The sequence below is a fragment of the Vanellus vanellus genome (assembly GCF_965231255.1).
Source record: "Vanellus vanellus genome assembly, chromosome: 14".
NCBI classification, from domain to species: domain Eukaryota; kingdom Metazoa; phylum Chordata; class Aves; order Charadriiformes; family Charadriidae; genus Vanellus; species Vanellus vanellus.
Genome location: NC_138919.1, coordinates 12,169,975 through 12,185,668, shown reverse-complemented (window position 1 = coordinate 12,185,668; position 15,694 = coordinate 12,169,975). Strand labels below are relative to the sequence as shown.

At 59.3% G+C, this 15,694-nt stretch overlaps 1 protein-coding gene across 1 annotated transcript in view; it reads left to right on the top strand.

Moving 5' to 3' along the window:
* Positions 1–1,254: 1,254 nt before the first annotated feature.
* The window catches only part of CACNG3 (calcium voltage-gated channel auxiliary subunit gamma 3), a gene marked incomplete at both ends in the record, with an annotated part of 32,777 nt that continues 18,337 nt past the window's right edge, over positions 1,255–15,694 (top strand). The window contains one exon of the mRNA XM_082490586.1: positions 1,255–1,465. Within this exon, the coding sequence (XP_082346712.1) occupies positions 1,255–1,465 (211 nt within the window). The remainder of the gene's footprint in view (positions 1,466–15,694) is intronic.

The following is a 15,694-nucleotide window of genomic DNA, read 5'->3' as shown; positions in this document are numbered from 1 at the left end:
CCGTGGAAGTACACGCTATCAGGTAAATCATATGCTTTCCTATCTCACCCGTACCCCTTAAAAGGCTATTAATTTAAGAGGTGGGTATATTATAGGGCTTATTTGAAAGGTCGCATGAGTCATAAGCTCATCCAACTGGCTGCAGAAATGTTTTTGAGAGAGATGAGGAGACAGCAGAGAGGCGCGGAGAGAGGGAGTGAGGGTTTTAACTGGTGGCAAACAATTAAGGAGCGTGATGTGGAAAACATCCCAAGGTACAGCGTCTGTTCGTCTGTTTGCTGGCACCTGCGTTGGCTTTGCTCTGTCACTGCACTCGGGCAGGTGATAAAGACGGGTCCCCTCGGGAAAGGCAGTGCCCGTGGGCAGGGCACGGGCAGGCTCCCTGGGCCGGTGCTGGGGCATCCCCCGGTGCCGCTGCTGCTGTGCCCGCCCCGGGGGGGTCTGCGGGTGCCCGGGGCTGTGTCGGTGCGCGGCCCCGAGCCCCCCGCAGCCAGCCGGTGCTCGGACCCCACTACCGGGGGCAGCAGCTCCAGTGCCGGGGCGGACCGCGCTCCAGGGCTCCCGGACGAGGCCGGGGCGGGGGGGGTGGGAGCCGAGCTGCCCCGTAGCGGGGAGGGGGGGGGGCGCTGGGGGCGGGTGTCTGCCCGGCACCACCGGGGCGGTGCCGGCACCCCGGCTGGGGTCCCCCGGAGCAGTCAGAGTCCCGATCCCAGCACCCCGGGGTGGGCTCCCCCGCCGGTCTCGGTCCCCCACCCGCGGCAGTCGCCGCCTGGTCCCAACATCTCAGGGTGGGCTCCCCGTCCCGGTCCCCCTCCCTCCCCCCGCTTCCCTCTCCTCCTCTCCTCCCCCCGCCCCCCTCCCGCCGAGCCGGTCCCCATCCCCGGGCGGTGCCCCCGCCGCCGGCCAGGCGGGGGGGGGGGCGGTTTCCAAGCGGCGCGGCCCCCCGCGGCCCGCCCTCCGCTGCCCCCCGCCCCCGCCGCCCCCCGCGGCTGCCTTGGCCGGGCGGCGCGGGGGAGGCGCCGGGAGAGGCGCCGCGCTCCCGCCGCGGGCGCACGGCGGAGCCGCTCCGCGCCCCGCGCCGCCGCTGGGGCCATGCCGGCCGGGCGCCCGGGGGCTCGGCGGCCCCGCTCAGCGCCGCCGGGGGGGCCCGGCTCGCCGCGGGCCGCGGGGGCATGAGGCGCCGAGCGCGGAGCGCGGCGGCGGGCGGCGGCGCCGGCCCTTCCCCTGCGAGCCGCCGCCGTAGGATGAAGCAGCATGAGGATGTGTGACAGAGGCGTCCAGATGCTCATCACCACGGTGGGAGCCTTCGCAGCCTTCAGCCTGATGACCATCGCCGTGGGCACCGACTACTGGCTCTACTCGCGCGGCGTGTGCAGGACTAAGTCCACGAGCGACAACGACACCAGCCGCAAGAACGAGGAGGTGATGACCCACTCGGGGCTCTGGAGGACGTGCTGCCTGGAAGGTACCGACCGCCCCGCCGACCCCCATCTCCCTCTCCCCCGCCCCAATCCTCCTCCCCGGCCCCGTGGCGGGGGGCTGCCCAAAAGTTCGGGGGAGGGCAGGGGCATCCCGGGACCCCCCATCTCAGCGCCGGGCCCCCGGCGAGCCCCGGCACCCGCGGCCGGCGAGCGGAGCATCCCATCCATCCCTCCCGGTCGGGGCTGCCCGGCGGCCCCGCCGCCCTCCCCTCCCCGGGCACGGACACGGGCACGGACACGGACACGGACACGGCGCTTTGCTGTGACACCGCGGCGGGCGAGGGTGAAACTTGGCGGGTGGGTGCTGCACGCAGGACGCGGGGTCCCGGTGGAGCCGGGCCCCGGGTGGGGCCGCGGGGTGCTGGGGTCCGTGTCGTCGTGTCCCCCTCCCCCGTCCCCGTCCCCCCCCCCGTGCCCGGGGACCGGCGCTGTCCGTGGGCAGCCGCGCTGTGCATCCTCCCGGCGGCGCGGGGCGTGCGGCTGCTCTCGGGGAGGCTTCAGGCTGAGAGGCCACAGGTCCCTCTCCCGGCCCCAGGGGCTGTTTTAATGGGAATCACACAGCCAGCAAAGCCCCCCCCCCCCCCCCCCCCCCCCAGCATCTCCCCCTCTCCGAGGCTCCGCAGGCACCGTGTCCCTGTCACAGGCAAACCCATCGCACCCGGCATTTTTATAGCCGGGCCCCAGTGCCAACCCTTCCCCTCCGAACAGGAGGGCCCCGCCGCAGCTTGTCCCTCCATCCCTGGGGGACTGCGCCCCACGGCCGGGCTGCTCTGCCACGGCTGCCCCACGGCCGGGCTCCCACCTGCCCGTCCTCACCGCTTCGCCCCATTGCTTCACTCCTGCAGCAGCGCCCGGCTGGAGAGGCCACGGCAGCTGCTGCCCTCCTGCAGTTCAGGCCACGCTTTGGGGGCAATTTTTGACCCAAAGCTCCTGGTTGACATTTGTATGGGCAACAACAGGCTGTGTGCTTAAACACGAGCTTGAACGGAGCCTGGTGCTGGTACCTGCACAGCAAAAAATGGCTGGTGGAATCACACTGGGCCATAACTTTTAAAATTAGCGGCAGTAGTTGGTGTCATGTGTACTCAGGGGGGACCTGCCCCACTGTCCTGCGGGGCCGGGGGGTGTCAGGCTCCCCCCAGCCCGGGAGCGACCCCTCCGACGGTGGGGGCAAAGGAGCTGCGGTGGCCGAGCTGCTCCCTCCACATTGGAAAGTTCTCGGTGAGTCACGGCCACGGATGCAGAAATACCCTGTCTGTGCCTGGTGCTTGGTCCTAAACCCAGTGAAGTCAGTCGGAGCTTTCTTATTGATTCAAGGAGGGTTTGGATCATGCTCTAATTCCATAATAAATAATTTGAGATAATCTGTCACCCCTCTTGGGCTGAGGGAGCCGAGGAGGCAGAAGCCAGGGCTGTGAAAGATGGGATTGCTGGAGGCATGAGTAATTTCCAAAATTCTTGGGTTTGCTGGCTGTATTTTTTTTTCAGCGAATGTTTTATGGTTCCCTCACTGCGATAAATCACTGCTTTGGAAAGAACCGGAGAGGCCCCGGTCTCCTGGGCACAGCACACTCGGGAAAGGGCTTAACGGTGCCGTGCCAGAGCTCGGAGCTGAATCACAGTCCATTGCTCTGAGCTCGGGCGCGGGGCTGGGAGCAGCAGGGCATGCGCTTGCCATGGGGTCATCGCTCCCCGCTGCACGTTCTCCCCCCAGGCTGGTGCTCCCACAGCGGGAGTGGGGTGGCTCCGCACAGTGCCATGCCGGTGCTGCTCGGTGTGCCCGTGGCACAGTTGAGGCCTCGCGCTGGGCAGTCTCCGTCATCCCTTGCATGTGCATGAGAGCAACGGGTGGGCCACAGGGGCTGTGGGTGGGCGTGCAGCACCGAGTCGGCGGCAGGATGGGGGGGGGGCCCAGCCAGGGCTCGGGGTGAGCGCACGGGGCTGCGATGGTGCTGGGGGGATGCGGCGGGGCTGCTCATCACCCCTCCTGAATTTTGCTGGAGAAATGCACCGGCGTCTCGCAGGCTGTTAACTGACGCGATGCTGGGAAAGGAAAATTTCTGTGCAGAGCTCAGGCACGTTCCACGCGGAGGAAGGACAGTGCTGCAGCGGGGGCTGAGGTCCCCCCGGAGCTGAGGATCGCTGCTGCAGCCGCTCGGCCGCTCTCTCCACCGGTGCTCCCTGTGCCGGGGGAGCACTGGGTGCTGAGATCCTGCACCCAGGGCTTTTACGTGCAGCAGGTCCTGTCTGATTCCTGCTGGCAGGGCCTCATTGTGTCTCTAATTCCTGTGCACTCATGATATCTAGCTTGGAAAACAGACAAAGGTTGCACTCTATCATCCTGTGCTGGGAATGAACATGGTCAGTCAAAGGGGCCGGTTCTCCTGCGGTGCAGAAGATGCTTTTAGCACTGAGCAGTGCTCTCTGCCCGTCGGGAGGCGCCTCAGCCTTGAACTTTCCGCCGCTAACGGGGGTTTAATGTGTGTAACGACGGAGGAATTAAGTGGCGAGCTCCGGTCGCTCATCTCCCTGAGCGTGCGTGGCAGATTATTAAAACGACCGACGTGAGCGCTGGGTGCACGCTCCGTCGCAGATGCTCTTTAAATCCATGTCAGTCACACACGCGCAGCGCCTGCGTGGGAGCCGCTCGCACCACGTGAGCGTCAAAAGCCCATAGGCGAGAGTGGATAAATCTTGAATGAAGCCACCGCAGACCTATGTAGAGACACCCACGCTGGAAAACACAAATTAGTGGTTGACTCAATATCTGGAGCCCAAGCAGGCGTTCCCAGACTGCTGTGCTAGGATAGCCTCTGTTTTAAATTGCAGCGTTTGAATTCTAATTATCGCTTTTACAATATGCAAATACTTAGTAGGTGTCTTCTTGTACTTCCCGCTCAAACGTGACCAGCGCTTGTCACTGCGTGTCCCCCGTGGGTGGTTATTGTCAGTTCTTTTCCTCTGTGACTTCCTTCTTAATACGAAAGGTAGAGAAATGCACAGAGCTTCAGGGAGTTGGGGGGCAGCTGCTTAGGCTTGTGTTGGGTTTAGGCAAGTAAAAGAACTTTGGTTTTCATCAAACTTAATTAAATTCAGCATCATTAAACGCAGGGAGCCTCCTTGTCCTCCCTGCTGTGTGGTGTAGATTGGGACTGGCTCCACGGCATCGCGCAGAGCTGAAACAGGCAGAAGTAGCGGGAGGATTTGGCCAAGGCTGCTTGAAATACCATATTTTAAGGCGATGTGGTACTTTTCCTTTCCTCCTTCATTTCCCTCGTCAGAATAAAGTACTCTGTCACTTCTGGAGGACCACGAGCATTGCTCTGCCTGCCTGCCTCCCTCCCGCAGGATGCACAGCGTCCTGCTGTCCCTCTGGGGCATCCTGAGCTGGGGGAGGCGCGGGCCGCTTTGCAGAGGATGTGGGGACCCAGAGCCGTTCCTCAGCTCAGCTGTCCCACTGGGAAGTGTCCCGGTCCCCCCACTCCAGTGTCCCCCCAAAGCAACATCAACGCAGCCTTTACCGAGCCGGTAATTCCTCCCTGCCAAACCCAGAGAGCTCTGCTGGGCTTTGGTCTTTTTTTGGGGGATCCTCTCTAGATTAAAACCTAATATTGCGAGTCTTATCAGTTGACCCCTACAGCCCAGAGGACCCTGCTGAGCCATTTCTACACCTGGCCTGCAACTCCTGGGGCGGTTTAGGTGGTCAGTCCTGGAGGCTTCAGCTGAGGGTGGATCTGCCGTGTCCCTAGGGCAGCTGTTGCACTGGGAGAAGAAATGAACCCCTCAAACTTACTTTGAACGTAAGAAATAGTCTCTGCTGTTTGCCTCTTCTACCCACAGTTATCTCATGTTTTCTTTAATACTCTTGATAAAGACATTGTTATAGCTCAACACTATTCTGGTAACAGGTGACCCTGTGTAGAAATATCCCATTGGATGACGATGCACAATCTCTGCAATCTGCTCCCCAGTCCCTTTAATAAAGCGCTGTTGATTCTGCATAATACCAGTCTTCTACTTTTTCAGGAGAGCTAAATCAAATACCTTGTGGAACTCTAAATGTATTATGTTACCGATTTCCTTTATCAACTGAATTTTGTGTGTAACCATATCAAGAAAAATTTATGCAGTTTGATAAGTCTATTTTCTGCCAGGCTCTTTGACATTTGTCACATGTCCTGGTTCCCCCCTGCCGCTGCTCCACCTCAGCTAACCCACAGGCGATGCTGGGGGACGCCGCTCCTGCCATTGCCCGTCTCCATCGCTCGTGGCACGCTCTGATTAAACATTAAACCAGCTTTTCCCGTCTTCTCGAAATTCAACAGAATGCCAAGATTTATTAAAATCCATTTTAGATCTTCAGAAAACTTCTCAGCCTATTCTCTGAACGCTCTTGGGAGAAAGTTCTCTAGTCCTACCGATTTCATGTTTACGCTTAATAGTCGCTGTTTAGCATCCTGCCCAACTCCTGGCGGAATACAGGAGCCTATTTGTCTCCAAGTACAGAACAGAAGTATCTGATGAATAAATAATTGTGTGTCACTTCTGCTTCGTGACTGACAGTTGCACCGTCATGATCCGGTAGTGATTTACATCGGCGGCAAAGCTCCTTTCTTCTAACCTGACTAAAGAATTCCTCCTGGTTTTGCTTAAACGATTCGGTTGCAGATTTATTTTAACAGATCCCATTAGCTCTTCTTATCAGCCACGTGCGTGTCCTAACTGCTGTTTGCAACACCAAAAGTTCTGATTTTTAATTGTTTTAATTGCAGTTTTTCACTTCCCCTCTCGGCAGGCCTTGGGGTGCCGGGGAACCTCTCTGCCCTGAGTAACTGTCGTCCTTCTGCGTTTATGTTTTTTCCCCCAACTGGTTTTGTCCGTGGTTGCTTTTGGCTCTGCTGAGCCGAGCTGGTTCGCACCGAAGGCGTTAAATTGGGCTGGAAGCAGCTGCCCCTGGACAGCCACCAGCTCTCCGCCTGCGCTCAGCTCCTCTCAGTCCTTCTGAGTGAGGCCAAGCAGAGAATTTCCCCAAGGTGACAGCAATATTGTTTCTGTTAGAACGTTATTATCTTTAATTTTTAAAAGCGCCAAGCAAATGTCCCTGAGATTGCAATCATCCGTGATAGAGCACTTTTTCTCGCTACTCATTATAGGTAGGTATTTAAGGAGCTGCTCATCCTGTTCCTCTGTCTGGTTGGTGTCTGTAATAGATTCTCATCAACAACCCGTCCTGCAATTGAACGCTTCTCCATGGCGCTCCTGGTCCAGCTCCACGGTGCCGCCAGCGCCGGTGGCGGTGTCTCTGCTGTGGCTGCCAAGCTCTCCGCACGCAGCCACGCGGACCTCCCTGGCAGGTGGCTGCTCCGGCCCACCGACCTGGCGGCCCCAGCACGGCCCCCCCGTGCCGCTGCCACCACCACGCATGGCTCTGTCCCAGGGATGCCCACCAGCTCCGGCACCAAGGAGAGCCCTGGGGTGACGGCTGTGTGGGTGGGGGACCATCAGCGTGGGCTGGAGGTGATGGAGCGGGAGGCAGGACAGGTCTGTAAGAGCGTGGGAGGCTTGGGGAGGTGAGCGGGGAGGGGTTATTTGCTCTTCATCGTATGAGAGCGAGGAGGCGTCAAGTTAGCCTGTGTGATGGAAAGTAGACGATGGAGACATCTAAGATGATAGCGATGGGTGAAGGTGAAGAGAGACCAGTTACCCGTTTGAGGATATCTGATGCCACGCTGCAGGTCTAACAGCCCTTCCCCTCCACCCCCAAGAAGCCTTTCCACCAGGACCGTGCTGAGGAGGGGTCGGACCACGCTCCGGCACTGGGCTCAAAACAGGATTGAATAAATGCCTCGAGCGTGGGGCTCTGTGGGGTGTCACGTATGATGCCGCAGGCATAACCTCTGACTTAGGAAATCCCTGAACCTTAGCTTGATGGAGGATATATTGAATAAGCATTAATTGCTGTCCTCTGATAGAGATGGAAAGCAGGCTGGCTGGACCCTTGGTCTGCTCCAGAGCCATGTTCTTGTGGCACGCGGTCAAAAATCCTTCTGGACAGAGAGGGACTCTGGCCGCTGCCAGCCGGGGCTGCGCCTCCGGGCAGCCGTGCCTTTGGATCTGGCTGCTCTTCGGAAGGTGCCTGGAGAGGACCCGCGCTTCAGCTCGCTGCCGCCAGCTCTGCTTTGAGAAACCGTTGCTTCGAACAGGGGGTGCAGAATTTACCCTCCCGGGATGCTGCAGCGTTTAGCTGGACAAAAATCCCCTCTCCTGGGGGGGGCGGAGGGAGCCGGTTCCCCCACTGCCTGTGAGCAGCACGTGATGAGTACGATGTATGCTGTGAACGGCTCAGAAAGAGGCATTTTATTGCTGCATAGGCGTGGTGCAGAGTCTGTCATCTCAAGAGCTGTTACTGTTTAATAGAGGTGGAAGTCTGAATTTGAATGAGGCTCAAGCGGGTTTTTTTTCCCCGTGCAAGGTCACTGTCTCCATTACGGCTGTGAATAATTAGGGATGGCTAACGAAGGCTGCGAGCCCCGGGGCTGGGGCTGGCGGCTGGGAGTGTCGCTGTGGTTTGGGGGAGGATGCCCCGTGCATTGGTGCCGGATCCTCCTCTCCGCGGTCCCTGAGGAGGTGGGGTGCTGGCACGGGCTGGCCGGGAGGTGCCAGCGGATGATGTTCGCTGAGAGCAGCCAGGGAGCAGGTGGAGATGTTTGGCTCCACTGGCGAGAGTTACGTGGCCTTTGGTAAATCACTTCCCTTCTCTCTGCGCGAGGTTTTTTGCTTTTTATAACGTGGGGTTGGGTGGATTCATTAGCGTTCATCTCTTATTCGGCTCCTGGCGAGGCACACAGCACTGTGCTCTTTGGCACCACGGGCCACCTCTTGTTGGTTCAGGGTGATAGTCCAGGTGTGGAGACCTGTGATGCTCTTCAGTTGCCCATGCTATTTGGGATGAGATGAGGTGAGACAGCCGTGGTATTAAACTTGCTCAGTGCTTCTCGCATCTCAGCGGTTACTTTTCACATGGATTTCACCGTGGATTTTTAATGAACACGATGCGCGCTTCATAAATAGACATTAGCCTCCTTTTTCAGGGAAATCAAAATTGCTCTTAAAATTATATAAATGCTCTAACCTGTATGTATAGGGGGGTTGGCTCAGCTGCTGCCCGAGGGGTCCCGCTTGGAGGGGGGGGGGGTTAAATCCCTGGCTCACCTTGCCGATCAGCGTCTCTGGCTGACTCACGGCCGTGCACTGGCAGGATGCAGATGCAACGTATCCGCTGTCATTAATGCACATCAGCGCTGATAGGTGCTGAGGGTGAGTTAGTCAAAGACATCCGAGGGGAAAGGTGCCCACCCCGTTCACTGAGTCACTCCGAAGCGCCCGCGGGGAGCCGGGGAGCGAGTGGGGAAGCGCAGCGGGGCGCGAGCGGGGCTGCGCGGTTGGCGAGGGTTTTCTCCACGTACCTGCGACATTAGAGGAACTGGTGTGTGTGTGTCCCCCCCCCGCTGCCCCACTCCCCCGTCAGTAAGGGCTGCAACTGTGCTACAACATCTGAAACTCACTGCAGTTTTTTTTCAATGGCACGTGGAAGCAGGTTCCTTGAAGCGGGTGTTTGACTTCATGTTGGGTTAGTGCTTGGTGTGGTTTCCCATCCCTTCCTAAGGGTTCATGGGTGACACTCCAGGCTCAGCACCAGAGGTTTTCTGTAGCTTTTCTCTGGGGTGAGCCCCCCTGGGAGTGCATCCACTGCCGCTCGCTCTGCGCAGTCCCACCGCTCGGGCTGTAATGAGCCGTGGCTCGCTCGGGGGGACCGCAGCAGCGGGCGTCTCGAGATACGTCTTTGATTAAGAAGACACCTGCTGTGATAAAGAATGACAGTGCCGGGGTGACAACTGGTGTCTTCTCCCTTGGCTCGTGCGTGCTGACAGCTCTGCGGCGGCTCCGGGGAGGAGAGGTTCCGCAGCCTGTGCCGAGGAGGAGCATCACCACATGGCAGATCTGTCACACAACCCCCGGTGTAAAATGCTGCTTGTGTCATGGGCCGGGGGGGTCAGCCCTGGGGCCTCGGGGGTGTTTTCTGAAATCTTCTTATTTTACGTTTGTGTTATCTTTTAACCATCTACTTGCAGCAGGTATTTAACAGTAGCTTCAGAATGAAAAGTTCAAGCCAGGGTGTGCTTTGTGCTTTAAACTGTCCCGTGTCCTTCAGAGTGATACTGTCGGAGACAGAAAGTCATGGGCTCCTCGCGGTCACTCTCTGGCCCGGAGACACGCTGCGTGACCAGCAGCACACCTCTGCCGGGCCACGGGCTTTCCTAGGTGAAGCTGTTGGGCACTGGCTTCACTTGCCCGGTCTGGTCCCTTGCTTATCTGAGGGGGGGGGGGATGCGTTGCAGGTGGCAGAAATGAAGGTCTGCTCAGTCTGTGGTCTCTGGAGAAACATGAGGACAAAGTGGGAATTCTGCATTCGGGTGAGCTCACGCTCCACAACCGGAGGAGAGCCAGCTGCCTTCGGCAGGACTGGAAAACCCGGCCGGCTTCTCGTAGCAGATCTGCCTCTTGGCCAGTGCCGGCAAAAGGACCAGGTTGTAACTGAGTTGCTCTTATGGCAACTTGATGTTTCGCATTTCCGCATCGTTGGTAGTCGGGCTCCCAGGGGCGAGTTTCCCATCCTTGCCACGCTCCGCTCAGCAGCAGGACCGATTCGCCATCCTTCAACCACCGCCTCAGTTCCAAGGATTTACAAGGATGTTAATGCTAAAACTGCCGCGGTCCCTTCCTCCATCCCACCTTTCCCCGTTGCTTTGGCCGTGCTCTTGCTGCTGCCCTCCCTGCGCTGGGGCCGCCGCCGCCCCGCGGCTCGCTTGCCCAAAGGAGAAGGGGTGGAAAGGACTTCTCAGGAGAGGATGTTGCTCCCTTGTGCGGCAGGACCCCTGGGCTTTGCTCGTCTCCCTAACCCTTGCAAAAAGCACTTGCACACCGGGTGAGTGACTGCATTTGACAGGCTTGAAAATATCAGGGGTTTTTCATAGTCATCGTGGGGAGAGGCAAGAGAAATGATTGCGGCTGCTGGACGGGTGATATTGCATGATGATTTTCACAGATATTGCCTGTTCCTTATCTCCTGACACCACCATCTATAGACAAGCCTGGCGCTGTCGGGCTGCAGAGGACGGCTCAGCCATTCCCACGTCAGGTTATTAGGAGCTGTGTTGTTTTATCGTGCAGAGACGAACAGAGTCATAAAGGAGTGATAAGGCAGGCAAGGGAAGGCGGGGGGCAGGCGTGGGAACAGGAGCAGCACCTCACTGCCATCCCACCGCCCTCACTGGGGGCTTTGTGCGTTTGCTTTACGCCAGGCGCTTTGTACTGAAGGAGGAGGATTGGGATGGTTCGGGAGCCCCCGGGTGGGCACAGGGAGCGGAGGGGGATGTGCGACACCCCCCCCCCCCAGCCTTTCTGGGGACCTCTGGGAGCCCGTGGGGGTGTTGGCATTGGCAATACAACCCCCTGGGACCTGGGCGGTGGGAAGCAGTGACAAAAGGTGGCATTTGAGGGCGACGTTTGTGTTTCTGCCTCTTGAATGCTTGCATTCCCAGTTTCGCCGGTGATTTGGTAATTGTCCCCTAATTATACCTTTACTCTCAGTTCGTGCCCGGAATCACAAGGGGAGGGGAAAGCAACCCCCAAAGAGGCTACCAACGAGCAACCACCCTGTTGAAGTGGTCCTGATTTTAACTTCTTAAAAATCAGTGTTGGCTTATGCTCCTGGCACCTTTGTTGAGCCACTCACGTGCTGCAGACCTACCCCCTGGCCCCAGGGATGGCACCTCTGTCCCCCCTGGAGAGGCTGGGCTCCCCCCTGAGGAGGGAGCAGAAGCCCCTCGGGACAGCCTGGCTGATGCTCAGCTGGATGCTGAAGACCAACTTACAATTGTTTTTTGCAGTTGTCGGGGTGCTTTGGTGCACCGGCATCATCAGTTGCATCGCACGACGTCATCGCGTGAGCAATTGCAAGGGGCTGCAAGAGTCAGCGGCTGCCTTCCCTCGGGGCTGCATCCCGCCCGCCCCCGACCCCGGGGCTGCTTGCCCGGCCGGGAAAGGTCATTGTCACTTGGCGAGACAGACCGCGATCTCACGTCGACTTTCCTTGCCACCCTGAGCCTGCAGCACCTCCGGCTGTGCCTTACCAGCCCGCCGAGGCAGTCGTCTCCGCCAGGCTGCACGGCATCCTTGCCAAATCCTCCATTTGCCTGAGCAGCCTCGCTCAGCTGAGCAAACCTTATCGCGGTGCAGCAGCTGTGCCGCGCGGCTTCACCGCCCGGCAGCCGGCGCCGCCGCCGCAGAGCGGGCTGGGGAAACGGGGACCCCCGGGAGGCAGCGGAGCAGGGTCCCCTCCGGACGGGGACCTGCGGCTCCCCCACCACCCCCCCCAGCCCGCGGCGCAGCGGCAAGCTGGCAGCGGGTCTGGAAGCCTCTCGCAGCCCTGAGGCTCCTTCGCTGCGCAGTGGGAGAATCTCTTGTCATTCCTCAGCACGCTTCAGCCAAGGATGAAAGCGTTTTCTATGCATTAGTCTTTGGCCTTCCCTCCAACGTGAAAAGCTGGAGAAGGAGAAGAGCGATTCTGCCTCTCGCAGCAAGTAGGAAAGGTGCAGCCCGGGGTGTGAGACCCCTTAGCCGGGGGAGAAGCGGGAACTGGGTCTTCTGCTTCCATCACCGAGCAGTGGAAGTGCGCGCCAGGGAGGGCGCGGAGGTGACATCTGGGTTTTAAATAATTTTAAATAATAATAATAATAGTTTTCAATAATATCTACTCTGCATATTGCCCCAACCTGCCCCAGTTGGCGCTGGGGGAAGCGCAAGAGCCGCTGCTGCCCCCAGCCTCAGCCGGCGGCAGGAGAAGGGCAGGTCCCCGCTGGGGCAGTGGCACCCTCCTGGCCGAGCTGCTGAGCGTCCCCATAGCCCTGTGCCGTATGGCTCCCCTGTTTGTCCTAGCTCGCTGGCGGCTGAAGTGCCAGACAGACGTGTCAGCGCCTCCGCCCCTGAGCCGCGCTCCCGCGGCACAGCCCGTCTGCCGGCGGCGAGCCGGGGAGCGAGGGGTGCGCTGCGCTGCGGTACGGTGCGCTGCGCTGCGCCGCGCCGGGGTGTGGGACCGCTGCAACAGGATGGCCCTCTCTGCCCCTTCAAACATGCAGCGGCCACGGCTGTCGCCGGCGTGTGGTACGTGTGAGCTGGTCTCCGTCACCTGTGGTTCCGCATGAGTGCGGTGTGTGTAAAACTGCAGCCGCTCGGTGTGTACGTCAGGTATCGTGTCTGCGCTGCTCACCGGAGGATCGCAGGAGCGTCCCGGTCTTACGCAAGGGCTTTCCAGGCTATGCAAGTTCAATCACCCGTTTAGAAATGACTCGCAGTGTCAATTCGGACAGATCTTCCTCCCCCTGCCCAGGATGAGGAAAACTCTTCCAGAAAATAGGAGAAGCAGAACGTCCCATTGCTGCCATCCAGCAGCTTTGTTCCTCAGGGTCCGGGTTTCATCATCATTAGCCCCGCTCGCGGCGCAGGCTCTGGCAGCGCTTTCGGCCGGCTGGGCGGCAGCGCTCTCACCTCCCGCGCAGAGCCTATTTCCAGGGCTGTGCCGAGGGCTGTGAAATCCCGGGCTCTGCGCAGCTCCAGCTGAGCACCCAGAACGAACAGACGCTTGTGAGCTGCATCGCTCCGGTCCTCCACTACCCGTCTGTAAATTGGGGATAACATCACCCGCCCCGGCTCAGCGCGGGAGACGGAGGAGACCTCCGAGACAATTCCGTGCTGCTGCAGGGAGCCCGTGGAGGGGGAATAGCTCCCTCCCGGCAGCAGGAGAGGGGAATGGGGTCGGGGTCGAGGGGAATGGGGTCAGGGTCGAGGGGAATGGGGCTGGTGCCACACGCTGAACACCGAGGGCAGATAAGGAACGGCGCTCCGGCAGAAAGCAAAGGGAGCTGGCAGAGGTGGGAGCTGGCGAGGGGTGGGAAGCGCTAACGAAGCAAATAGTGGTAATCCACCATACCCGGGGGCTGCCCCAAGCTGCGCACGCTGCCCCGTCCCCGTGGTCCTGCCCTCAGGTGCAGCTTTCATCACCTCCTTTAGCCAAAACTGTGGGTGCATCGTCAAGAGTGAGGCAGGTGGGTGCCGTGAGCATTAACCAGGCTGGAGCTGCCGGGCTGCAGCTGGGACAGACCCATTAAAAGGGCTTCCATGGAGCACTGCTCTCCCTGCAGGGACGTGTGGTGTGGGCTGAGTGGTGCTGAGGGCAAAGTGATGGATCCTGGGCACGATCCTGAGCTGAAAATGGGGGAAGGAACCCATGGGAGCAGCCCCAGGTAAGCACCGGGGTGGAGGCAGGGCTGGGGGGGGGCCGGTGCCGGCAGAGCCGGGGCAGTGCCGAGGCAGTGCCGGCAGCCTGTGCCGTGCAGGAATAGCAGCGTGTGTCCCGGGGGGCTTCCTGCGTGCTGGGGGGAGTCCCGTGCTGCTGGCAGGTACAGCCTGCCGTGGGGCACAGCTCTGCTGTCCTTGGAGCTGATGGCAAAACATCACTTGGCTTCAGCAGCAGCAGGATGAGCTCTTCTGCATGATTTAATGCAGAATGGGACGGAGATGGAAAGCACTGGCACGAGCTGCGAAGCTCTCTGCTTGCCCATCCGTCTCAGGGTCTTTTATGTTTTTCTTCTCTCCCCCTCCAAATCTCTACTCGGCTGTCGGTCCCCCCAGAAGGGCAGAGCCGTGCGGGAGCCGGGGCTGTTTCAAAGCCCCGGAGTTATTCTGGCAAAGCGTTTTGTCACATTTGGGCAACTGGGGACAGGTGAGGCCGGTTTGTGGCCAAGGTAATGATGTGAGCGGCTCGGGGACCTGCGGGGCTGTTCGCCCGGGTCGGAGCCGTTTGAAAGCAGAGCAGGTTTGTGGCTGGGAGTGCGGTCCTGTTCCCTGCCCTGAGGTCATCCGAAGGCAGAGCCTGCAGTGCCGGGGCTGCGGCGTGGGCAGGGGAAGCGAAAGCCTTAAATAGAGGAGTCTCACATGCTGCCTGTGGGCAGGAGAGCCTTTCGAGGGCCGAGGGAAGCTGGTTGCGATGTGTTGGGGCCCCTTGGTGCAGTGAAATCCCACCGTGACGGATGATGGGCAGGATGCCCCGTCCTCCTGTAGCTGCCCTCGCCGCTGCCCCGGGCAGGGAGCACACCGCGGCATGGCAGCACAGAGGCGTTGCCAATGGCAAAGCCCTCCCGAAGGCAGCGGGGCAGAGGGAGTGCTGTGCAATGGAAACTGCTCTGAATTTCTGGAAAGCTTACCAGGGCATAGGCAGGCGTCTTTTATTTCTTGGAGGGGGAAGGCAAGGTCGGTGTCACTCACTCGCTCACCAGCGAAGTCTTCTCCTAATGCGCAGTCTACAGCGTCGTCCCTTCTTGTTCTCCCGAAAAAGCCAAGAGTGAAACCGTGGTGCTACTCTTGGATATTGCTTTCCCCATCTGGGGCGTTGGAACCGGCTTCCCGGGGCTCTCTTCCCCTCCTGCAGATGGTGAGGAGGCAGCTCTGCCTGCCAGCAGGGAGCAGCGAGCTAAATCCGTCGGCGCTGGATGCGCTCCGGTACCTGCGATAGCGAGCGGGGCTGGGCCGGACCCTGACCCTGGGTTACGCTGAGCGGAGCGAGCCCGGTGCCAGCACCCCTCCACCCTACACCACCCCACCACCCCCCCCTCCAGCAAACATGCAGCGCGATGCCCACTGAATTCCCTGAAATAAATACGCTTTGATGGATCGAGTCCCTTTTAGCGCATCAGCTGAGAACTTCAAATATTTATGTTGTTAGGGAGATGTGACAGAAGTATGTGTATATATATATATAAAAAAGGCAGGTGCTTGAGTGGCAGTCCCGTATTTGAAGTTCAAATACTTCCCTTCAAATCAATGCTATAAAAGAAGAAGGAAAAAAATAAATTTAATATCGCTTTTGCAAGGAAAACAACCTGCCGAGCCTCCTCCCAGGCTAAATGTGCTTTAAAGATTGACTGTGCGGCTGTAAAAACTATTGATGAACTGTAAACATGAAAAGATCACCCTGCTCGTGGCCTGTCAAAAGCATTAGGTTGGAAATGCTCTGTGCTCCGCTCCAGCATGACTCACCGAGTCCTCAGCAAATGTGTTTATTTGTAAAGATCCTTATTTCAGAAATAGTGACCTTT